Source organism: Anser anser, assembly GCF_964211835.1.
Source record: "Anser anser genome assembly, chromosome: 7".
Taxonomy (NCBI): domain Eukaryota; kingdom Metazoa; phylum Chordata; class Aves; order Anseriformes; family Anatidae; genus Anser; species Anser anser.
The window spans coordinates 29,256,249-29,280,653 of NC_139727.1; the positions used below are offsets into that span (position 1 = coordinate 29,256,249).

At 44.4% G+C, this 24,405-nt stretch overlaps 1 protein-coding gene across 1 annotated transcript in view; it reads left to right on the forward strand.

The window, feature by feature from the left end:
- Nucleotides 1–6,352: 6,352 nt before the first annotated feature.
- SORCS3 (sortilin related VPS10 domain containing receptor 3) overlaps nucleotides 6,353–24,405 on the forward strand; it is a 313,332-nt gene continuing 295,279 nt past the window's right edge. Inside the window, exons 1-2 of the mRNA XM_083845055.1 lie at nucleotides 6,353–6,666; nucleotides 12,770–12,930. Coding sequence (XP_083701181.1) covers nucleotides 6,639–6,666; nucleotides 12,770–12,930 — 189 coding nt within the window. The 5' untranslated portion in view covers nucleotides 6,353–6,638. The remainder of the gene's footprint in view (nucleotides 6,667–12,769; nucleotides 12,931–24,405) is intronic.

Here is a 24,405-nt window from a genome sequence, read left to right on the forward strand (position 1 = left end):
TTTCATGTGGTATCTCACAAGCAGTGTATGTCCAGCCAGACTCACTGGAGACTGGAAACTACAAGGGCTGAAGGCCATAAATCTCAAAGGCTTCCATTCCATTTATTTCAGTGGATTTTAAGAGGTTTTGATCTGGATTGTTTCAAACATTGTTTGGGACATGGTCTGGCTTAGCAGTTCTCCTGCTCTGTTGTCTCATACGCTTTGAGGACCATGAAACTTGGTCCATTCTTCAGAGTATATTTTTCATTCTCAAGCTCTCTGCCAATTTCTTAGTTATGGAGTGTGTCTCTGAGTAAACTCCTAATTCAGATTTATAGAGCTACTCAGGAAAGGAAATGGATGCAGAATCCACATAGAAAATAGCTTCATGTCTGCCAGCCAGCTCCTTCCTTTCAGGCATCTCATTAAGAATCCAGTTCTCATACAGATATCGTCTGCACCTCTGAATTGCTCAGATTTGTGTGAGGACATGTTGGGAATTCTGTAAACTTGGAAAGCAGCTAGCAAAGGAATACAAAGCAGAAATATTTTTTCTAATTAAATCTTGCTGGTGTTACCAGAATCTCAAAAGTGATCACGTGTATTCAGTGCAGATTTTGTCTGTATCCATAAGAGCTGAAAGGGCCACTGCTTTCGCAGTTCAAGCCCCAGCCAGGGCATTCTTTAACAGTATGAAACTTTTCAAAGCAAATAGGAACGGAAACATTACATCTTGGCCTAAAAAATTCATTGAAAAAGGGTTTCTATTTGTAAAATATTTAAACATTTGCCTGCGGTTGTAGGAATACAAGCAAAATTGTGCTACTGCATGAAAATCTTATGAACTAGAACGGAAATGGAGGTCCGTGTGCAACTGCAGTTCAGAAGATGACTCACGCACATAGCTGTAAATTATTCTCCAGAAAAAAATATTACTTATTAACAAACACTTTATTTTCTGAGAATTTCAAAACTGTTGCACAGGAAAGAAATACATATCTATACATACATGCATGTATATGCACAATATTACCATATGAAATATTCTAAAGCAGATTCCTTCACCTGCTAAAGATGGTCCAAAAGCAAACCTACTTCCACTAATCCTGTCTTCTTCCTCCCATCCTCCTCCATTTTTCTCTTCATCCTTCCATCTCTCCTTGCTCCTTGGACCGGGACAGCAATCTTGCGTACATTTGCTTTTGGGATGTGTAAAATTCACGGTTTCTGTCCTGTCAGTAAATGAAGACATTTTGTGCTCAGGAAATTCAGTAAGTACCACCTTCCTGAACTCCTTTGCAACTGTTTCTCCTTGACCTGACTGGCTTTTCCCAGCTTTTTACCTTGCTTGCTACCTGAATGTGAACACAAGGGAGCACCAGAGAGTCTTCTATTTTTTTAATTTCTTATTTTTTAAGGAAAAGAAAAAAATACCACTGAGTAGGTGTGTTTGAGGAGGGAGTAGATCAAATTCCAGCCAGAAGGCACTATCTGAATGGAAGTATGGCGGAGGAAGACAGAGACTATTCTTGATGGCCTGACCTCTTCTGATCCCAGAAACCTGGGCCAGGTTATGGCCTGTCCTACAAGTCTGCTTTCAGACCGCTGAACAGCCCTGCTCTAGATCCTGAGGTAGCTGGCTGACGGATGGAAAGACACCTTCCCAGTTTTCTACTGCTGCACCCTCTGGGTTTTAAAGCAAGGAAATCTGGTTGTGGGACATGGCTGCTTTCTGCCCTGTCAGCAGGCAGCCTGCATCTGTCTGCAGAACGCAATGGAACGGGGAGCTTCATGCTAGAGGAGGCGGCAGGCGTGACCTGGGGCCCCTGGCTGAGATACTCAACATCCTCCCATCTGTTCGACCTGTTTAAAGTGACCCCAATGGCTGCACCCTGATTCACGCTCCCTGGGGCACCTCTGCAGCCAGCCAGCGCTGTCCCTGGGCACGGCACTTCCAGGGCAGGGCTCCTGTCTCAGCCTGGTTCGGCCTGGACCCAGCTTGTCAGACTGAGCGGCCTGCAGCCTTGCTTCCAGTGAAGGCCCAGGTATCCGAGCTGGTCACTGCCTCAGACGGTTTAGCAGAGCTCTGGGGTGTGTGAAGGGTGTCCTGTGGATGTGCCAGGCGTGCAGTTGTGGTCCCCAGGGAAGATAGAGCAGGGTTCAGTCCTCGCCACAGAGGTGTGTTCATGTCTGCTGCTCACAGCTGAGGCTGCTGTGGAGCTCTGCGGAGCGAGGAGCAGTGCAGAGCCGGGCATATTAACATATTTATGGTGTTCTACAGCCCAAAGAAGTGAAACTGTGATGTGCCAAAGCTACTTATCTGTTGCTTATGACTATTGCACTACTTCTGTGTAATCAGCCAGAAAACTATCTTAGGCAGCCCTATTTTGCTTCTCTTGATGTCACGAACAAAAATCCCATTTACAGCAGTGATACAGAAACAAGGAGGAGCAGATGCTGAAAATAATACATTTTAAAATTATCTTGATGAGGGAGGGGAGGGTGCAGAGGGTACTACAGAATAAACTTACCAGATTTGATTAGATATGTGACACAAAACGAGCAGAAAATTAAGAATCCTTTTTTAAGAGAGTTGCCTATAGGACTGTAAACCATGAAGACTAATTCCTGTAGTCTGGGGGTGACATTAGTTAGAGGTTTGAAAGGTAATGAATCTGGGCCCTCAGACAGGTGCTGCTGGGATTCTGGTGACTCTTCAGTAATAATTTTCCGTATAAAGGTGCCACAGATCTTAGTGTCCTCTTCTCCCAACACATGTAGGGATGCTGTGTGTGAAGTGGCCTGCAAGCTCTGCTAAGCATTATGGCAGCACACTTCCACCTTCAGCTGCTTCATCCCTGGAGAGAAGACTTTGGGATCAGGGCAACAAAATTGCCACTGCTGGCAGTGGCTCATGGTCATGGCCACGGGCTCGAGCTAGGTCTTCTGGTTTCTCTGGGATGGTGGAAGGGTGGGAATCCACTCCGTCTCTCCCCTGATACGCCTTTTCTGATGCAGTCCGCAGGCTCGCTGCTGTGGCTACTGACTTGCTTGCACGACGCCTGCAGGTGGGCAGGTCTCCAGCACTGTGACCCTGGCTTCAGAGGAAGCTGGCTGCAGGAACACTTGCTCCTTTGATTCTCACCACCGTGCTCTGACTTCAGCAGTGCCAAAGTACTGATACACGCAGAATTAAGTGACTGCTTTTAGCCAGACTGCAGCAGCTCACACAGCGTGGTGGGTTCACAATTATACTGTGGCCTACTGCAAACTTGAGAGAGACATTAACTTTGCTGCAGATCTTTTTTTTACTGCTCTAGTGTTGTTCTCTTGCCATGTCTGCATGCTCCTGAGAGCAAGGGGCAGTCCAGCTGTATTTTTTTCACTGTCTGTATTGACTCATAGTTAACATTTCTTGATGTTTTGAATAGAAGTGTAACTCCTGGCCCTTCTGGGAATACGTCTGATTTTTCAGGTTTTATCTTTCTCATTGATCCCTTTCTAGTTACTTCAGCCAAAGGTGAGGAAGTGTTGTGTGAATGATGGAGCAGCTCTTTTTTGTAACTAGGTTGAATGAAAGGGTCAGCTGTTAAGCTGGGATTCTTACAGAAACCCCAGAAATAGGATCTCTCTGCTTTTGTGCAGCCAAGACAATTACTCCAGGGAGAACACTCTTCAATGCACTGAATTCCTGAATTCACCTTTTTACTCTTATATGCATTTATATATATACATACATATATATATATATATGTATATATTTTTTCCTCTGGAGGGTGAGCTGGACAAAGATTACATAAGGGACATAATCCTGTGAGGTCGAACCCTTTGCAGATATTTGTTATGGCCTCTGCAGTAAGAATTGCTCAATACATGTTACAAGGCAGTGACAACAGATGATTGCTCTACAGGGTTTACTTTTAAAAGAATTTGAAATAGATTCTGAGGTAACATGTAGCAGAGCATAGAAGAGGAGAATAACCTGGTGTTTATGTCATCTGATAAGGACCCTTAAGGTCATCATAACATAGTAAATGGGCCTGTAATTTTATGGCGAATGCTAACAGAACAGAGAAAATCTCCTGTCCTTAGTCCTTGACAACTCTTTGGCATTGCTTGTGGCTACTCTTTTTCTTTTTAGATATGACTTGGGTTGATAAAAGGTCCAGTAACTTGCTGGACTAATTGGTGGGAGGACATATGTATTTCATGGTGCAGCCTGAGAAGAAAATCGAAGTTTTATCAGGTTTCAGGAAAAAATATTTCTGGGATGTTATTGCTATCTGGAACTATTATCCATCTTGCATGCTTCTAACTCAGAGAAGGCAATGCAAATAAATGTGTAAGAAGGTTACCATACAGAGTTATGTGCCAGGTTTGTTTCTTTGGTTAACCAGGCACCATACTGTCTGGACAATATTTTGCATACAACCATCATTTCAAATCTAGGAAGTACAACTGCCAGAAATCTGAATATTATAAAGCAGCGATTAGGGGATTAGGAAGTAGAGGTACATCTGCCATCCTGCAGAGGCCACAGTTAGGGGAGGAACTAGACATGTTGCTTTTCTGTTTTTTGGTGTAAAATGTGGCTCCATATTTTTGTACTAATAAAGATGATGTCACGACCAGTTGAGAGGTGCAACACTGAGTCAGAGGAAAGTCCTTTAACCCAGAGACAAGTCTTTGGGCAGCTGGCAAGTGGTTTTCAGAGATGCATGAAATCATGTCAATGTGTTCTGTTAAACACATGTTAAATTGAGTTGCGATGTAGCTCTTTTATCAAATGAATTTCCTGCAGCGTATAGTTACTTGAGCTGTCCCATGTGTTTGGTCTCAGAGCACAGACTGCTACTGCCTGAACAAAAAATAATCTGCTTCTCCAGGCGAGAGTCATCAGCCTCTGTCTTTGGCCTTCAGAAAATGAGCGTGACAACAACGGAGGCCCCTCATTGAAAAAGCCTCCTGGAAAATTATAGGCAAGAGGCTACCTTCTTACCATTTTAGCCTGATGGTGTGCAAGCGCAATGTGAAGTAGAGCACATCTGAATGAGGAAGGTGGCAATGTATCATAATATCACAAGGATCTAACTGCCATGCATTTGGTCTGTGCGAACTCATTCCTGAGGAGAAAAAATCAGGTCTGGTTTTGACTACATGTTTCTTGAAACCTCTCTTGCAGATCTAGGTTTACCGGAGTCTAGATTTAATGCTCTAGCACTGATCTTTTCTGCCAATTGACTGATGAGGTAATTGAAGGACTTTTATAGAGTTGCTAATGAGTAGAAACACATGACAATTTTTCCCTATTCCAGCTGTACTGGGGGCAGCAATGTAGGAGGTGAGTTCTGGAAACGGATGCTCAGTGCCAGGGCTTCCACCACTGGCTCCACCACTGTGAGGTTCAGGTTCCCTCACACACAACAGCACTCAGGAATTCATGGCAAAATCTTACATACGTGTAAGTAGGGTACTTGGGATAACCTGCTGTCACCTGTTTGAAAGATCTTATTTTCCACCTACCCATTAAAGTTCAGCTGAGACCGGACAGTCTGGTTCTTCCATGCTGCCTTGCTCTTTAGGAAGTGGCAATTACCCTGGATGCTGTGCAGTCATCTGCTGTAAAACGTTCTCTGATATGAGTATGAGGGCATAGTGAAACATATAGAAACCTGTTTGGGAATAGTGGGCAGTCTGGAAACTGGCTCTGAGGTGCTGGTTAATTGTCTTGAACAGTGAAGCTAGATAGTGGGATTTCCCTTTGACCCCTCACAAAAGGGACATTTTTAATTAGTATAATTTACTTGTCTAGCTTCCAGGAGAGTTATCCTCAAGAACTGGAAAAAGTAGAGTCAGTGGGAGAAAGGGGAACAGTCAAGCTGGTGTCAATGTCAAAGATATGAGGCTACATCACAATATCACTGCAGAGTCCACAGAGAGACACAGATACTTCAAGGGATGATGTAGAGTGCCTTAATTCAGTGTCTACAGTAGACATTAACAGAATGTCAACTCAAATGAAATCTCTGACTCATTCTTTTATTTTTTTTTTAGCCTTTGTGCCTCATTCTCTAGGTGCCCTTTAGTTTTTCACTGTTCTTGAAGATGTAATTTGATTTGTAGGGCCACCTCCAATTCCCCCATTCTCCGTTATGTGTGTGGAACTCTTCCACGCTGATTTGTTCCTCCCACCCATCCCTTTGTATAGAATGGGGTGAGCAGCCTCCAACACAGCGTGCCCAAAAAAGGATTGTGCAGTTGTAAGGTGCTTGTCACCATCACACCTCGTTCGCAGCGGGAAGATGACTCAGCTGCCACCCCACATGGCTGGGATGTGTCACCAAATGAACGATGACATTTTCAAATGCGGTGGGATTGGGGAGTGGAGGAGAGGGGAGAGGAGGAGTTGGACTGTGAAGGGGCAGTGGGGAACATCAGTGCTTCCAGTGATCTGAAGCTCTTACTTAAAGAAATATTCAATTTAGAGAAGTGCCACCTGAGCTCATCGTGATCTATTCTTTTCTTTTGCAGTGAAGGAAAGGCTGGTTCAGTAGTTAGAGTTTTGGCACATGACTTCAGTAATCTAAGTTCAACTCCCCATTTCTTGAATTTCTCTTAGCCCAGCTCTAAAGCGAAGCTGAAAACATTGCTCCCTCATGAGACCACTGGGAGACTTCGATCACGGTCTGTATGAGCTGACGTCACGGAGCAGATCTGATTGATGGATGCCCCCTGATACATCAGTGTTTGTGAAGCATTTGGAGCTCTTTTGATGCGTAAAGCCATAAAAGTGCAAAATTTTCTCTCTTCTAGAGAACAAAATGTATTCACTACTTGTGCTGGCATAGTTTGGACTAAAATTAAATCTATTGTGTTAAATGGTACACAAATGAGTCTTAAGGCTCGCATGGAAACTAATGCATGGAGACAGCTTGTTTTGAAAGGACGGGCTACTTAAGTGCTTCAGATACTACAGATGGTGAAATAGATATTGAAAATCCAGATAGTTGGGGCTTTTGTGTAGAGAGACTTTACAAGTACAGGAGGTTTTCACTCTCATGGGTAAAGCTCATATTTATTCTTCACTGCAGTGGACAGATGCACGAGCAGTTAAAAGAGGAGCAACCTGGGTATAAACTGGAGTTCAATCCATCACTGACTTCCTTTGCTGCTGTGGGGAAGTCACTTAGACACAGTGAGCCTCTGTTTATCTGTAAACATGGAAAAAAAAAAATCCTTATTCTGCCTCACAGTGGTCCTAGATCCTAATGCTCATTTACCAGATTTTTTAAAAAAGCCCTTTTATGTACCATCCAGCTGTCTAGGACAGCAGAGAGCCTCATCTGGCTGTAGCCTAAAACAAAGTTCCCTGATGCTTCAGAGGTGTTATGGGACCATCTGAGGGTGTCAAACATGAAGTCCTGGCCAGAGTCCAAGTTTAGTGTAGTCCCAACCTGTCTACTTGAAATTCTTCTTCACATGTTCAGTAGGGTAAGCTCTTGTCTGTTTTGCATTGCTATTGTGAACAATTAAAACGGCTGACATGTGTCACCCCAGAGGAGCTGCATGCTATAATTGGTAAATCTTTTTTTAAAGTAAAGCAGCGCATGGCATTTAAGTGTTTTGAGATTCCTTTTGGGAAAAGGGAACTTATATAAAAGGGTGTTAGGGTACTTTGTTTAGATGAGAAGTGCCTAAATATGTTTGTTCTTTGGTGGAGCTGTAATCATGTATTCAGTGCCTAATGAACAGATGACAGTGATAAATGTTTGAAGAATGTCATTATAGAACAAACATTTCAAGCCAGTAGGTGGAAACGTGGATTCAGCTGGTTTTTAGGAGTCCAGAAACATGAAAGCAAAGGCCTGGAGTGAATCTCCTTTGTCAAGAAGTTCAAGTCTGTGCTGTCAAAGGCATTAACTCCTTCACTGAGTAAATTCACTTTAAAACAATCTAGGGATCTCTGCTACCAGAAGGTTGTTCCGTAATACCACTCTTGTGGTGGTTAGAAATTATTTTATATTACCCAGCATAATGTTAGTTGTTAGTTCTTTCCTTAGTGTTAATCACCTAAGATGTTAATGAAGACCAGTCATATCCCTTTTCCCTTTTATATTGCTATACTAGGTCCTCCTTGTCAGATAGTTTTTGTCTTCCTGATCATACTGTTAGCCCTGTTTTGTACCATTTCTGATCTTAACAGACTTACTGAGTATAGGTGACAGGAAATATCGACTTTTTCCCAAGGGAGAGTTCTTTCAGTCATCTAACAGCTCTCTTTCTTACTGGAAAGAAGGCACTTCATGGGTTACAATGACATTTTTTCCCCCATTACTGCATCTTGCTGGTGTCATTTGCTGAGCAACTGATGCAGCACGCTCTGTCTTTCTTTTGATTAGCTCCTGGCTTAAAGCCACAATTCTTACTGGTCCTTAACTGAGTGGTTTCACTGTGATCCTCCAGAGAACTTGTGATGGTTTGTCCATTCCTGCTATTGGCTCATTTCTGTTACTTTTTGAGTATAATTTCAGAAGGGGAAACACAGAGCAAGACTAGTCCCTATGGCAATCCGCTAGTAAATTCCCTCCATCTTCGTATTTCCATGTTTGATACTAGCTATTGCTATTTCCAACTCTTGCAATTCCTTACCCAAATCCCTTTAAAACCTTCTTTTCTTGTTTGACTGACAACTTCCAAATGTTAACACAGCTTTACTGGAATGCAGGTAGATGAGGTTTACTCCAGTTCTTGTGCAGAGGAAGCAAACCTTATCAAACAGACTTATTACGATATTGGAGATCTAGCTTGGGAAAGTCTGCTTCCAGTTATCTCTGTCTTTTTTTTTTTTTTTTTTTTTCCTTCAGAAAAGATTGTGAAATCCTGCATATGGTAGAGGCCAGAATATCTGGCCTGTAGCAACCTGATAATTTTTTTTAATCTCCTAGCAGTTTGGTAATGAAGAAACCAGTTCTAAATCTTTGAGGTGAGGTCTGTGGATTCTCACGTGGATTGCCTAATCTCTCAGACTGGCACAAAGAGAACATGGAGTTTTACTTCTTTTCCATGGAACTGGAAATTTCCTGTCCCACGTATGTATTTCCAAACATTGCTTTGACCCTATTTTCATTATTATCATCTTTTAGAAAAGCCAAGATCGACTGCTTAGTTTGTTTTGAGGTCCTGTCTCAATCACTGTAGATCTTTACCTCATGTTAGTTGTGGACTCAGTTCTTCCTTTCCTGATTTCCTTTTAAACATGGAAAAACTCTTCCTGTTAGGTCAGTGGTTTTTGTTTCATTTGCTAAATCTTATGTGAAATCCAGTGACAGGGGAGACCATTTCATGCAAAATGCTAAATTCAGTACAACCAAAAGAGCCTTCTGTGTGCTAAGAAAGGTAAAGGTGGAGATAAATATTTGAGAAAAGAGATGAGCTGTCCAGCAGGATGAGCATACAGCAAAATGTATCGAGATTCCCTGCAGGCTTCCCAGCAGCAATGCAGCAGGATCTCCTTACAGCCTTGGCTTCTTGAAAGCTTCCACTGCCAGCCTGGCTGGTTTGGGAAGCTTTTCTCTGAGAGTGATGTGTGGGAGTTCTCTTCGTACCCATCAGTCCCTTCAACAGTCTGACTGGGAGGGACCAGCCAAGGGGGAACACCAATTTATCCTTTTCTGCATGCAAGAATTCTCTTTGGTTGTTCCTATGCTGTGCTGGCAGCCTGTGACCTGGATCCTAGGCTGGCATTAATTGGGAGAGGTTTGCTGAAGTCAGGGAAGTTGTACTGATTTACACTCATGGGTGTAACGGATGGATGCTTTCATCCCTGTCTGTTTTCCAGAGCTGGTCCAAACCTGCAAACAAATATTGGGCCAGTGTTTATTTTGTTTGGAAAGGCTGTTTGACTTGATCGTGTTGGATGTTGAACTCATATTTGCCAAATTAAGAGGGCTCACACTGGGGCTTCCCATAGCAGAAGAGTACAGATGCAGAGTGAAGAATTATCCCCTAGAGAAGAGCGGTAGCAGACCAGAATTCCCTCTGAACTGAACAAAGCAGGCGGCCGCACATCATTGTTTCCATTTGCACCCTTTATTACTGAGTAGCCAGATTATTTAGACAAACGAGTATTTGAGAAGAAAACGGGTGTGAAATGGTCGTGCCATCAGTTATTCCCCATCACTGTTGAGTCCAGGCTATTTCCCTTATCATCCGCATGTGTTCATTTGTTGTCTTTTGTTTCAGACTGCAAGGGTGTCTTACTGCCTGATGTCTGCGAAATGTTTTACGCAGTCCACTTCCAATGACAACTGTCACATTGCTCAGGCAAGCATGGGAGGACAGAGACGAAATATTACATTATGTAGAGCAATACAGGGAATTCTAGCAGCCTAAGATGGGGAGCTGTGGCTGCGGTGTATGTAATTTCATTTTTTTCTGGTAGGACAGTTCCACTTCAAAATTTGTCATAGCTGCTGAAACGCTGTCCTTGGCTTGCGAGTGATGACAGTGCGCACAGGCCCACTGAGTGCTGCCCAGGCTGATAAAGATCCTTGTGTGGACCCTGAGCTAGCATGGGGTATTATTTGATTTTGATTTAAAAAGGGAAAGACTAGAGATGATTGGCTGCAGTGCTGGCAGTTCTTCCTTCCTTCTCCTTCCCTCAGCCTAAGCAAGTCCCTCTGAGGTTAGATAAGACGTGGATTTATGGAGCATCAGCTCCACTTTGACTGTGAGATGGACTGCCTCATATCTACCACCAAGTAAAAGCACGTAGATAGGCAGCGGCAAAAGAGTAGCCAACGTGCAATAGATCTACATATGGTAACTGGCTTCTGGAGGCACCACATCAGGCTCTTGTTCCCTGCCCTCCCCAGGCAAGTAGATTCAGAAGTGGGGTAGCTGTAGTCTTCTAAGTGCCCGTCAGCTTAACTCAGGCCTTAGCTGCCAATGGAGGTGGGTGCCACACTCGCATGGATTTAAGTAGGAGTTAAGTGCTTCCACGTGTCCTAGCCTACAAGTCCTCCTTAGAAGGAGACGGGGCTCATGTGTATGTCTCAGCTATTTGAAGAAGACAAGGGGTGGAAAGTGGAAAGGGTGAAGGCTACTGGAGATGTGAGGTGAAAGCAAAGCTTCAGAGAAGGTACGATGAAGATGTCTGACCTCAGCATGGAAGAAAACACATCACTGACTAACATGAGACAATGCAGTATGTGAAATAGGCAAGAACGAGATTTGGAAAGCAGGTGACCTCTGCTCATAGCCACTCTGGTAGCTGGAAAATGCCCAAGAGATCTGGACATATTTTTGCATGTTATCTCTAATCACGGGGTAGCTTAGTCATAAATCTTACTCTGTGCAGACATAAAAGTCCATCTCAGGACTCCAGAGGTTGAATTAAACATAATCTTCCCACCACTGTGTGCCAGCACCTCACTGTATATCACTTGTTCATAAAGACGAGGCCTTTATTGCGAGGAAGCCAGTAACAAGGCAGTGAGTCATGTCTCAGACTGTAACAAAAGTGCAAAAAAAGTTCTCCTGGCAATTTCTGAGGAAGATTGACATTGCAGTGCAATAACGTGCAGCCCCTACTATGCCGTGTAAGTGGAAATAATTTTCTAAGAAGTGCGTCTGTGTTGTCAAATTGACTCAAAACCAAACTTCTGAACTTAAAGCTACATACAGCACAGTAGTAAAGACATTTGAGGGAGAAACTTGGGTGTTTTTGAGTTAACTTCTAAGAAAGTTCATGTCCACACAGCATCCTGCCTGGCAGACCTGAGCGGCAGCTGGTCAAAATCCTCTGATGGAAAACTTTTGCCGAACGGTTGTTTTCTGCAGATCTGCTTGCAAAAATTTTAGTTGCTTCTAAAAAGCATAAATAAAATGTTGTTTTTCAGAAAAGCTTTTAAGTAAGTTCTCGTTATCTCCTGAAAAATGTGTTTTTGCTTTTTAAAGCTTCTGAGAGAGGTGGGAGGAGTGAGCAACTTTCTTGCTTCCCCCTTTCTTTGTGCGAATAGGAACAGACTGCAAGAAGTGGGAAAAAAACGAAGCAGTCATAAAAACTTGCTGCAAATTTATTGCCATTTTTAAACATGAATATCTTAGTTTTAAATTTTCTCTGTGAGAAAGACAAACTGCCAATGGTCTTAATTTTTGAAGGGAAAAAATGCACTTTATTTAAAATTTTGAAAAGAAAGTAATATTTTTCCAAACCAGGTCTATTTTTTAGGTGAGATTTCATATAAATAAGGGAAAAAAATGTGGCACATTAGCTTCTCCAAGTGGCACATCATGAGTTACCAAGAAAGCTGAAGTGCGGGGATCCCTGAGCAGCAGCAAGGGGAGCCTGCCCTGGCAGGTGGAGCCTGAAATCTGAGCAAGCTGTGGGACAGGGCAAGGAAAATGCTCCTCGTGGCTCTGCTGCCTGCTGTCACTGCTGCAGCGTGGGCTGGCAGGCGGCGGTTTGGTGGCGGCTGGGGCTGGGACGTGCCTGCAGTGTGGGGAGCTGTGGAGCTGGAGGGCGGCTCTGGCTGCGGCAGGCAGGCACAGAGGCAATTGTAAACATTTATCCATCGCGTGATCCACGACCAATTGTAACCTGTAGGGCATGTGCTTCTCCATAAATCTAACACTAACATTAATTCAAAGTATTATTACTAATTGCGTAAATTAATTATTCATTTTCTCCCCTTCAAACCTACCTGAATCCTATGATGCTAGACCTCAAGAAAGGGGGAAAAATGACATTTAAGTCCTGGTCCTAGCATCTCTGCTTTCTTTACAGATCGACCACGTCTCCAGCTTTTGCTGACGCCTGACAGCAAACCATGGTGCTGCATGCTTGTATTAGCTGACCCCAAACATCTGGGAAGGGAAGGCAGCTGGAGGCCTGGAGTTGCCAGCTTGTGTCAGAGCTGGAGGCTGAAATTCTCTGCCTCTGCACATGTGAGTAGGCTGCTCTGGTTCCTGTTATATTCCCTCTACCTCCTTCCTAGGGAGGTGTAACATCCTTCTAAGATGCACAGTTTCTGAAAGTGCTGTTATAGTAACAGTTGCTATGGTGGAAAACCACTGTGCCCAGCATCCCCACCCTTCTACTGCTAGAATTCGCCTCCCTGCTACCACAGACGTTGGGAGCTGCAGGCACAGACTTGCCATGGGTGTGCAGAGCTCCTCTTGTCCCCTGCCTCTACACTGCATTCTCCTTAGTCTGCTGATTGCTCTGATTGTTCCCAGGGGTCACAATCAAAGGGGTCAACCTGCAAAGTCCGGTCTTCCTAACAGAAAACCCGTCTGACAGCGTTGAGGTTGGCTCAGAAGCCAGTCCATGAGAGCTTGGTTTTAAAGAGTGGGGTTTGGGTGGCTGAGAACTCGTATCTCATCCTCGTCTAACAAAAGGGTTTAACTCTTGCTCTGCATGGTGTGCTCTCAGACACGTGGGCTAGTGGAAAGCAGGATAAAATCAAGTCTGTGATACGTGGTGTGCATTCCCACCTGCACCCTGATGCACTGGTTCGTGTGCCATGCTAATACGAAGCTCTTTAAGCATGGATGCATGGGACTAGGTAGTGTGCACTGCATCCCATACCCGCATGCAGAATAAAGCTGCATTTGCCCTCCAGCTCAGTCAAGACAGCCTGGTTTGGTGGCTGCAAATTACTCATTTCTCTTCCTACACTCTGCATTGTGTGCTTAGCATGAAAACAGTTTTTGGCAGTGACAATCTGTACCACATCCAATATGACAGAGTCCCAGATGCGGTTGCAGTCTTTAAGTGCTGTTGCAGTAGCTCTGCTAATGAGTTCTTGCCAGATCTACTAAACCAAATCCTGGGGCTGTGGATGTGCTTGCATTACGAGGGAGTTCTCCCTCGTCTCTCTTTACTAGGTTTCTCGTTTCCCAAAGCCGGTGCTGACATCAGGTACATGCACCCAGCCACCCAGACAATGACCCCTTCCCTAAGCTGAACTGTTCCTGTCTTAAAAGAATGGAAAATTTTGTGACTTACCCTGGAGCACTGGGGTGTAGCTGGCAGCAGTAAAACAACAACAACAACAAAAACTGACAGTAGTGAATAAAGAAAGTGCTTTTCTGGATGGTTGGGAGTTCAGGATGCGCTCACAATTGAGCTTTTGTTTGCTGTTGTTCTTCTTAAATAACTGAAAATCCAGGGAGGGTGTTAGGGGGAAGCCACTTTGATATGTTGGGTGCTCATCTGTCCGGGAGGATGTGGTCTGCTCAGGGTGGACCGTTTCCTTCTCTGTACAGAACAGAGCAAGTATTGTCCGCGTATGAGAAAGTCGGAACTGTGATCCTTCAGAGCATGGCCTTGTTACTCCGGGCCTTTGTGTTCGGAATCAGGAGTTTCTTTAGCTCTAAATTTGTGCTGTGCTATAAGGCAAATGGATGAAAAACATAACCCAGGGAAAAGGCCAAGGCTTTCTTGCGTTTGCACTAATGTTGCCCCCTGCATATGCTTGTTTTTTTTTTTTTTTTTCTTCTCCCAGTGAATGTATTTTTGTTGTTGCTGTTTTCCCCTGAAATTTGCCATTTCTGTGAAAGCAAGTCTGGGACTTTGCTTTCAGAACCCAGGGAGGCTGGGCTTCAAAGGAATACATACCATCACCCTTAATGTATGTAATTGGGCAAAGCTGAACTTTTCAACTTTTGGCATTGAATATTCTTTGATTTTCATCTCTGTGACACTCCAGTTCTTCCACTTAAGATGCAAAACATGCTTAGGAGCTTTGGTAGGGGAAGAGAATGTAGCTCCTTATGATGTAACTGATACTGGCTTTTATTTAGGGGCAAAATAATGAGTAGAAGTCCTGGTGGCTTGACCTCATTTGGCAGACTCCTTATGTCAATGAAAGGAGACGTGGAACAAGGTAGCACCCCCAAATTCTCCTCTGTTTGTGCTCAGATTCATCAGCCCAGTGAGCTGTCTCTCTCCCTCACACCTGAGGGCTGCACTGCACTGCTGCTGTGGTGAGGTCTCCACATCTCCGCACAAGCTGTCCAGCTCTGCAGGATCTCTGCTTGGCTTCGTGCTGGCCAGCCTGTGCTCCTGGCTGGTAGCTCTGCCTCCGGCCCTTCCTGTACTAGTTCAAATGAACACAAGAAAGGACAGTGGAGTTGTTCCAGCACCTTCCTTTTGTCTTGGGGCCATCCTAACTCTGCGGGGATGTTTAAAGCTGTACTGTTTTTCTCCTTCTAGGAGAAATACCTCTGTGCGTGTTTTTCCTGCTTGCAAAGTTTTGTTTTCTGCTGAGCCAGTTCCCTTGCTGGTGGGCCCACCTTTTTGTTTGAAACACAAGCTGCAGGATAAATACCCTATTTATTTCACCAGCTTTGTCAACCACACTGCAGGAGGATGGGCTCTGAAACTGGTGCAGGATGAAGGGTAAATGCGATGAATAGCATTTCCTCCCTTTGCTTTTAGGCAAACATTCATGTTTGTTTCATCTGTCTGGAAGTAGGAGAGTATGAATACAACCTGAGTGCTGCTTTCTCTTGATTATTCACTTATTTCTGCCCTTGTTTTTCCTTGTTTGCCTTTCCTGTACTTACGTATGTTCTTCCTACCTGCACACACATTAAATGTGTCTCGGTAGATTCAGCTCCTGGTGTAAATTCTGAGTAACTGCCTTGATTTTAGTGGAGCTGATTTTTTGGGGACAATTCTCATGCACCTGATGGAGTGATGTATGCCAGAAATGAATCAGGGAACAGTGCTCTTACAGTTCTTGACCTCCTAGGAGCAGATGCTGGCCATGTTGCTTTTCCTGTGGTATCAGCTGTAAGTTACTTTCTTTTACCCCCTTAACTGCAGGGATCAGAGCCAAGCTCTACCTGCTGCCTCTTGTCTAGGGCTGGTCTGATGCCATAAGAGAGTAAAAGGGGAAGAGAAGGCAGGCGCCTCCTGGAAAAACACTACAATTTTGGCCAGTGTTGAACCTGTAGTCCTTTAGCCATGTTTCCAATGTGACTTTTAATCCATCCACAGCTAGCCACATCAGACATGAGCCCATGCCCCACGTATTACTCACAGATGTTCAGAAGTGACATGCATTCCTGATAGCTTCCAGCAGTAGAAAACACAGAGCAACAAGACGATTATAAATAAATATTTTTGTGGGGCTGAGGAGTGCTATAATTGTGTAATGGGGCAGGGGTACTTGATATGCTGGTTGCTAATTTTGCAAACCCTCAAATGTTGATCTGTGTGGATTAAATGCATGCTGAAGACGTTTTCTATACTGTGCCACTTGAAACTCTTTCTCTTGATGCAGGATGTTCAAAGCAAATCATTTTCTGTTTCCTATTTGCTAGTGAATGCATGCCATTTAGTTTGTAATTGGAACGCAGCATGCTGCGTGTGACTTTGCAAGATCATGAAAAGTGGTCCATTTTCAAAATTGTACAACTATTTGTCAGCTTTGTTTTAAAATAGGAGCCATACATTTTATGGGGCATGTGAATACACATATTAGTTTTCTCACACAGGTAAATTGGTTATATTCTGGTCTGACATCAGCTTCATGACCCTCAGGTTACCTTCTGTACTAAATTTTGTCCGTTGCTTCTATATTTAGATTTTAGCTTTGATTTTCTTAAAAAAAAAAAAAAAAGAAAAAAAAAGAATAAAATATGGAAAAAAAATAGACATAAAAGGGGCTGTACTTCTACGTGTTGTTCATAAGCCAGGAGATTCAATGAGCTATGCCAATTTGGCATGTTGAAGCTGCTTGACAGTCCATTTCTTATTAAATATGGTATATTTAAAAACGTCAATTTTACACAACTATGGATCTGTTTGATTAATGTGTTTTCTAGGGAGTTTTTAAATACTTCAACTGGCTGAGAAAAGTCCACTAATGCTTAATGGGGCATGACAGTGGCCTCAGCCTAGCTCTGATGTGGAATGTCATCTGATGGGGGAGACAGAAAGGGTTATGTTCCTAATGTTATGGGGGATAAAATGCAAGCAAATTAATGGAACAGATTTCCTTCACACTTCTGTAAATACAATTTTTTTCAGGTCAGCAAACATGAAAACCTTGTCATCTTTGCCTCTGAAGAACATGTGCCTTTCAGTGAGAAACAAACTCCTTAATTTTTTTTTTCCTTTTCTGATCCCATTTCTTCTCCTTGAATCGGTGATTTTTTGTTGTTGTTGTTGTTTGGTGGAGGGGCTGAGGGAGGGAAATGGGGGCAGTTTGCAAACGATGTGACTTAACATGACAGGAGTTAATCAGAGTTCATGTGCCAAGCCAGCAGTAGTCAAAGAAAGCGCTGCTGCTCTTTCTGGGAGAATAAACATCTTTGTGCAGTTCAGCTGTCTTGGTATTTTGGCAGGGGGGGAGAGAAAAGGTTCAAAGAAATGCTGTAGGATCCTTGCCTGCCTATGATTTATAATGTACATGGCATCTGTAGAGCAAAGAGGACTGCAAAGTGCAGTGCAGAGAAAAATGCTGTTACAGAGTTGAAGTGGGGTTATCTGAAGCACCTAATTTTGCTCTTGGTGAAAATTTTTACTGTTGCTCAAAGAGACTGAATTTAGGCCACTGCCAAGAGCTTTGAAAACCCCATTGTGGGCTTAGATCCCGTTTCTGAGGTTAACTCCAAAGGAGCTTTGCCATTTTATGATACAGGATTGAGACCAATGAGGAAATGGGGGAAAAAATGAGGAAATCTAGAAATACTCAGAGTAGTTAATAGGTACTGAGGTTGGGAGAGTGCTTGTGGAGAGAAGCAGCTCTATTTTCAGTCCATTGCACTGAGGGGTGCTAAACTGAGGGGTGGGCCAGTTTGCAGGCTGAAGTGTATGTGGGCTGGAGTTAATGCAAGGACAACAGATTGACCCCGAGCTTAATTCAATTTTGCTCTCATAGAGCGAGTAAATGGTCAGTGGGATCTTGTTCTCTTGTGGATTTGTTGGTCTATTTAAAGCATAACTCTGTGCTCATTCCTCTGGGATTCATTGGTCTTATCTCAGTACTGCTACTTATCAGTAAGGAACAAACTTGACTGGAGGTACGGATACAATCTGCCCTCTAACATGACAGCCTTTAGATCACGACTGTTATGTGGAAGCTAGGTTTACGTTACATCTAAATAAAACATTGCCAGCATCCTGCTTTGCCGCACCAGTACCTTTTCTAACACTCAGAGACAATTTCTCTCCCATTCCTGTCTTTGCTCGTCACCAGTAGCCAGATTTCACAAGAGAGAATCATTCAGCAGGCTTCATTTTCATGTAGGTCAGTTTCCTGTGTATTACTCAGGGTATCATAGCATAAAAATAATTTATATTCACATCAAGGAGGCTTTACAGTGTTTTTAAGAAGCTTTAGGGTATGGGAGAACAAGATAAACTGATGACATGGCTTCTATTTTTCCAAATATGCAGTACACAGAAGATTTTCTGAGCCAGGTGCCCAAGGAGTGGTGAAACGAATTCAGGCGATGAATAGGTTTCTCTTCACACTCAAAGTGGGAGTCAAGAATTCCTCCACACTCCAGTTGGGTTGGGAACAAGCTGTTCGTGCCATTTTTTTTCTCCATGATACAAACCTGGTTGTTCATCTCCTGACTTATCAATTAAAGAGTTGCTTCAGAGCACACAAGTCTCATTAGATCTGAAGACTCAACGCCTTGATCTATCATAAATGGTTTAAGATTAATATGGAGGAGGCTAGCTTTCTTTTAGTACTTTGCAATTTGATTTAGCCTAGATATTATTTCCCAATGGAGAAGGGAGTTGTTTACCTTGGAAATATCATAAGTGGTGGAATATTGAGAATCGATCAATCATTGCCTTGACGCTCACACACAGACATCACTGAGATGCAGGGATAATTACAGACTGCGATGTTCAGGTAGAGTTGTTTAGAGAAGTGTTTTGATTAAACCTCAGCAACTAATGAAGGGTGAATCCGGACATAGCAGTTACTATCAGTGCATTATGATGAAGACATCCTAGCTTTTGTCTTTCAGATGTATTGTGTCATTCAGAGAAACAAGAGTGTGTAAAATGATACCACCCTTGTCAACATAAAAACCATATGTGCCTGCCTCAATTCCGTGTGTTGCCAGTGTTAATTAAAAGCCTGTCCTTTGATGCCTGGAGAGTTTCTTTGAAGCGGTGCAACTGAGGACAGGCTTTGGCTCCAAGTTTCTTTCATTCTCATTTGCTTATATTGACAACGAATGTAAATCTATGAGGGCAAAGATTACATTTGTTCTCCTTTTAATGGGACCACTCATGCAAGGGCTTTGGGATTAGATCTTAAATTGGCACCTTTTAAATCTCTGATACAGACTCATTGAGCCATGTAGAGCTCTCACTTTTCTTACAGCTAGAACTAGCTGGAAATGACTTTTCTCCTTTGTCAAAACATGTTTTCTAACAAACATTTAGCCTGCCCACTAAAAACAGTGCAAAACACTAAACAACAAATGCAGTTAAGGTGAAAATACTCAGCTGTATTTCCTCTTCTAGTGAAACAAAGCACAGACAAATCAAAAATGTCTGGGAAAAAGCAGATGACATCTGGGAATAAAATCTACTGTTGTGTTTAAGGGAAAATCTTAGGGAGGGGAAGGATAGAGAAAGGAGCACCAGATACATTTTATTTATTGTTCTAATCACCGGTATGTTTAAGACATACTTTTTCCTTGCACCCCCTTTAATGTAAAATGGCATGACAGGCCAACTATTTCTCCTCGTCACCATCCTCAGGCTTTCTTGCATTATCTCTTCCCTATGAGAAGAACCCAGCCAGGCTCAGCTAGCAGATGTATCTCTGCTGCCGCAGCTGTGAGATAACCGCTCTTAGGATGGAACGGCCGCGGGGACGATCCAAGCTGTCAGGGAGCAAACGCAGTGGGTGTTCCCCAAGGAAAGGGGCTGCTTCAGTCTCTGCTGGGTTTATTGAGGGGTTGCACACCTAGGATCCAAGGTAGTTTGCATGTGTGAATGTGCTCTCTGGGAGATTGCTAGGGCTGGCAAGGGGCTGGAGGTGGGTTTGTGTGGCAGGGAAGAGTGCGGTAGAGAAAGTTAATGCTTCCACAGCCTTGCATGCAATGTTAGTAAGTGGTAAAATGGCTCGTTTTTTACATTGTGTTTGAGTTTTTAGTGTCTCAGGACTTGGGTTGGAGCTTGTATATGATCCAGATCTTGAAATAAATACACTTTTATGTGCATTTGTGCCAGGGAAAGTGTTTCAAAGCCAATGAGGTGGATTCCAAGAGTGCTCCTGGAGACATGATGAACCTGGGGGGGCTTTGTTGGAGGAAGGATGAATGCTTCTCACTGCCTAATAAATCGTAGAATCATAGAATATCCCGAGTTGGAAGGGACCCATAAGGATCATTAAGTCCAACTCCTGGCACCGCACAGGTCTACCCAAAATTTTAGACCATGTGACTAAGAGCACAGTCCAATCACTTCTTAAACTCCAACAGGCTTGGTGCAGTGACTACTTCCCTGGGGAGCCTGTTCCAGTGTGCAACCACCCTCTCAGTGAAGAACCTCTTCCTGAGGTCCAGCCTAAACCTCCCCTGCCTCAGCTTAACACCGTTCCCACGGGTCCTATCACTGGTGTTTACAGAGAATAGGTCACCTGCCCCTCCACTCCCCCTTGCGAGGAAGTTGTAGGCCGCGATGAGGTCTCCCCTCAGCCTCCTCTTCTCCAGGCTGAACAGGCCCAGTGACCTCAGCCGCTCCTCATGTGTCTTCCCCTCTAGGCCCTTCACTATCTTCGTCACCCTCCTCTGGACACTCTCCAACAGTTTAATGTCCTTTTTGTACCGTGGTGCTCAGAACTGCACACAGTACTCGAGGTGAGGCCGCACCAGCGCAGAGCAGAGCAGGACAATCCCTTCCCTTGACTGACTAGCGATGCCGTGCTTGATGCACCCCAGGATACGGTTGGCCCTCCTGGCTGCCAGGGCACACTGCTGGCTCATATTCAACTTGCTGTCAACCACACCCCCCAGGTCCCTCTCTGGGGGCCTGCTCTCCAGCGTCTCGTCGCCCGGTCTGTACATATAGCCAGGGTTGCCCCGTCCCAGGATAATACTGGAAGTATTTTCCCAGGAAATACTTCTCTGCAGGATTCTGAGTAAAGCATCGTTGATGTCAGGATATGAAGTAGAGTTTGATCATTCCCCCATGGGCAGCTGTTTCTGACCAGGAGTCCAACATCCTAAGTATTTCTGTGGGGCTGATTTTCCGCTCAGCTGCATTTTGTACAGTGAAGTGAGAGCTGAGTGTTAGAAACATGCCTACTTGTACCCGCCTGCTGCTGATGTAAATTATGACAAAGGTACAAGGTGAAATCATACTCTGTCACTTTTCACAATTACACCTGGCTTTGCTGGTGTAACAAGGGATTCTGGTGTACATTGAAACATTACTGTGTGCCCACACCAGCAAGGAAAATGTCATGTACAGAACGCTATTCAGACCACTGAGTTAGTTGCCTTGACTGTCATTGATTTAAATGGTGGTGCTCAGATCTTTAAAAAAAGATCCTGAGCAGCTTCCAGTATGGGGCCCATTTATTAGTGAGCATATTGTAAAGATCCAGGCTTTAATATTGCATCTAATGGGAGATATTGTCAAGGAATTGCTGATGATAATTTCTCTGAGTACACCCTTGTAATTGGTTGGTATGCAAAACAGTATTAATGTTAGTCCTGCAGGCATCTGTGTCCTTCAGCCTTGGCAAGGAGAGATCAATGCACCAGGCGAGATGAGAAAGGTTCTGGAGTATGTGGACTGCCAATTTTCACATCAAGTATGAATAAGACTTATCTTTTGAAGCTGTAGAGTTGGGAAAGGGAATATATAAATAAGGAGAAACTCCCTTTTGAGGTGAAGTGTAGTCCTCATCACACATAATTTTTTGACCTCTGCTCAGGGCAGCAAGTGAAATGAATTAAAGGAGTAAAATCATTCAGAAAACCTGACCATGCCTGTGTCAGAAGGCAGAGCACTGTCAAGGATGCTGGGCTTTTTAGTTCACTTTGCCATGGATACTATCTCAGTTGCCCAGCTGAGTCGTTCTAACTGCATACCCTTTAAATCATTCAAAAAAAAAAAAGTCAATGTATGACCTGCATTTGCCTTCAATAGTTTGCAAAACCCTCTGGAATCTGCTGGAACCAGGGGATAGGAATGTCACCCGTTTGTTTTGCTGGCTCCTCCCGTGACAGGGTGTATTCAGAGCAGCGGGGGCTGCTGACTCACGCTTTCATTCTGCAGTTATTCAGTCAGTAATGAATGAGGCAGAGGAGCAGACCCTGAGAAAACTGCACTCTCTGATCCCCCGCTGGGTCTGCTCGGAAGGTAATGGAGAATGTCTGTTCTCTCCAGGGGTGTAAAGTACACTCTACAAATGCAGAAGAAACAGGCCTGTTAGAAAATAAATGTGCTTGTAAATACAAGGAAGACAGAGAAATGAAAAATTAAACCAAGACAGACTTTTTTCCTCAAATGAAGAGTGATCTCACATTGCAAATGATGAGAAGCCATGAAGATAATTCAGCAGCTGGGGCTTCTCTATGGGTTTGACTGGAAAGAAGACGTCTAGCAGCAGCATCCCAGCACTGGCTTGCAAGGAGGTTGCTATTAATTACATCCCTACATCAATGATAAGCAGCAGAATTAGAAAAAGAAGGAAGAAGTTAAAAGTCAGTAATCTTCCTTACATCTAATGATGTCCTCTTGGACATGTGTGTTCTGCTGGGACTTTCTAATACATCCAGATTCATTCTTGCTGCTGCAGCTGTTACAGACTGGTATTTCCCTGGTGCTTGTAGTTTGGGGACTGTAAAGAAATACAGTAAAGAATCACATACTCCAAAACCTCTTCTGAAGTTAGATCAAAACTAGCTTTCTTGCTGTGTTTTTTTCACCCTGCTGGGCAGCTGAACTCCACCACAACTGCTCTCTCCCTCCCTGTCCTCAAAGGAAGAGGGGGAGAAAATGGAATGGAAAAGTGCTCAAGTGTTGAGATAAGGATTGGGAGATCCCTCACAAATTATCGTTGTGGGCAAAACAGACTCGATTTAGGAATATCAATATAATTTATTGCTTATTACTAACAGACTGGAGCGGTGAGAACTAAAAGCAAACCACAAACACCTTCCCTCAACCATCCTCTTCTATGTCCTCCCCCTGAGAGGCACAGGGGAACAACGAGGAATGGGGGCTGAGGTCAGTGCTTGTCACTTCATCTCCACAGCTCCTTCATGGTCACTCTCTGCCCCTGCTCCACGTGGGTCCCTCTCACGGGATGCCGTCCTTCCCCAGCTGATCCTGTGGGGGCTGCCCACAGGCAGCAGCTCTTCAAGAACTGCTCCCACATGGCTCCGTACCACGGGGTCCATCCCCCAGGAGCAAACTGCTCCAGCACGGGTCCCCCACGGGCGGCAGCTCCCCCCAGACCCCCTGCTCCTGCGTGGGCTCCTCTCCACGGGCTGCAGCTCCGGCCCGGGGCCTGCTCCTGCGGGGGCTCTCCATGGGCCGCAGCCTCCTCCAGGCCACATCCACCTGCTCCACCGGGGGCTCCTCCACGGGCTGCAGCGTGGAGATCTGCTCCGTGTGGGACCCGTGGGCTGCAGGGGGACAGCCTGCTCCACCAGGGGCCTCTCCACAGGCCGCAGGGAACTGCTGCTGTGTGCCTGGAGCACCTCCTGCCCTCCTGCTGCACTGACCTTGGTGGCTGCAGGGCTGGTTTCTCCCAGCTACTGTTGCACAACAGTTTTTTCCTTAAATCTTCACTCCCAGAGGCACAACCAGCATTGCTCATGGCTCTGGCCAGTGGTGGGTTCCTTCTGGAGCCAGCAGGAGCTGATCTGACATGGGGCAGCTTCTGGCTGCCTCTCACAGAGGCCACCCCTGCCCCCCCCCCCCCCCCCGCTGCCAAAACCTTGCCACATAAACCCAATACAGCCAAAATTTACCTGATATGCTGACGTGAAGGAATGGAGGAAAAGCTAGAACAATAGGATGCACTGTCAGTGCCTACTCAATTTTTTATAGAAACACACGCTCAAATACAGTGATGTGCTCTTTTTGGCCGTAGCCTGGCAGATAAGCAAGCGCTTAATCTAAACATGTGCTTACAGTTGCTTGACTGCAAGGTGGTTTGATCAAAAGCTTTATTTAATTGTATGGTAAATGGCCTCAAGGGCTTCCTAGCCTCATGTGCGTGTGATGTGGAAACAGGGAACGAAACCTGCTGTAGAAAGGAATCCAAAGGGTCAGTTGGCATTACCTTCAAGAACTTTGCCTAGGTGTGTGCACAAGCAAACAAAAATGAATAGAGGGAACGCCTACTCCCTCTTCCTCATGAGATGGCTTCTGCTGCGCTCAGGAGCATCCAGCTTGGGCACAACAGGAGGAGG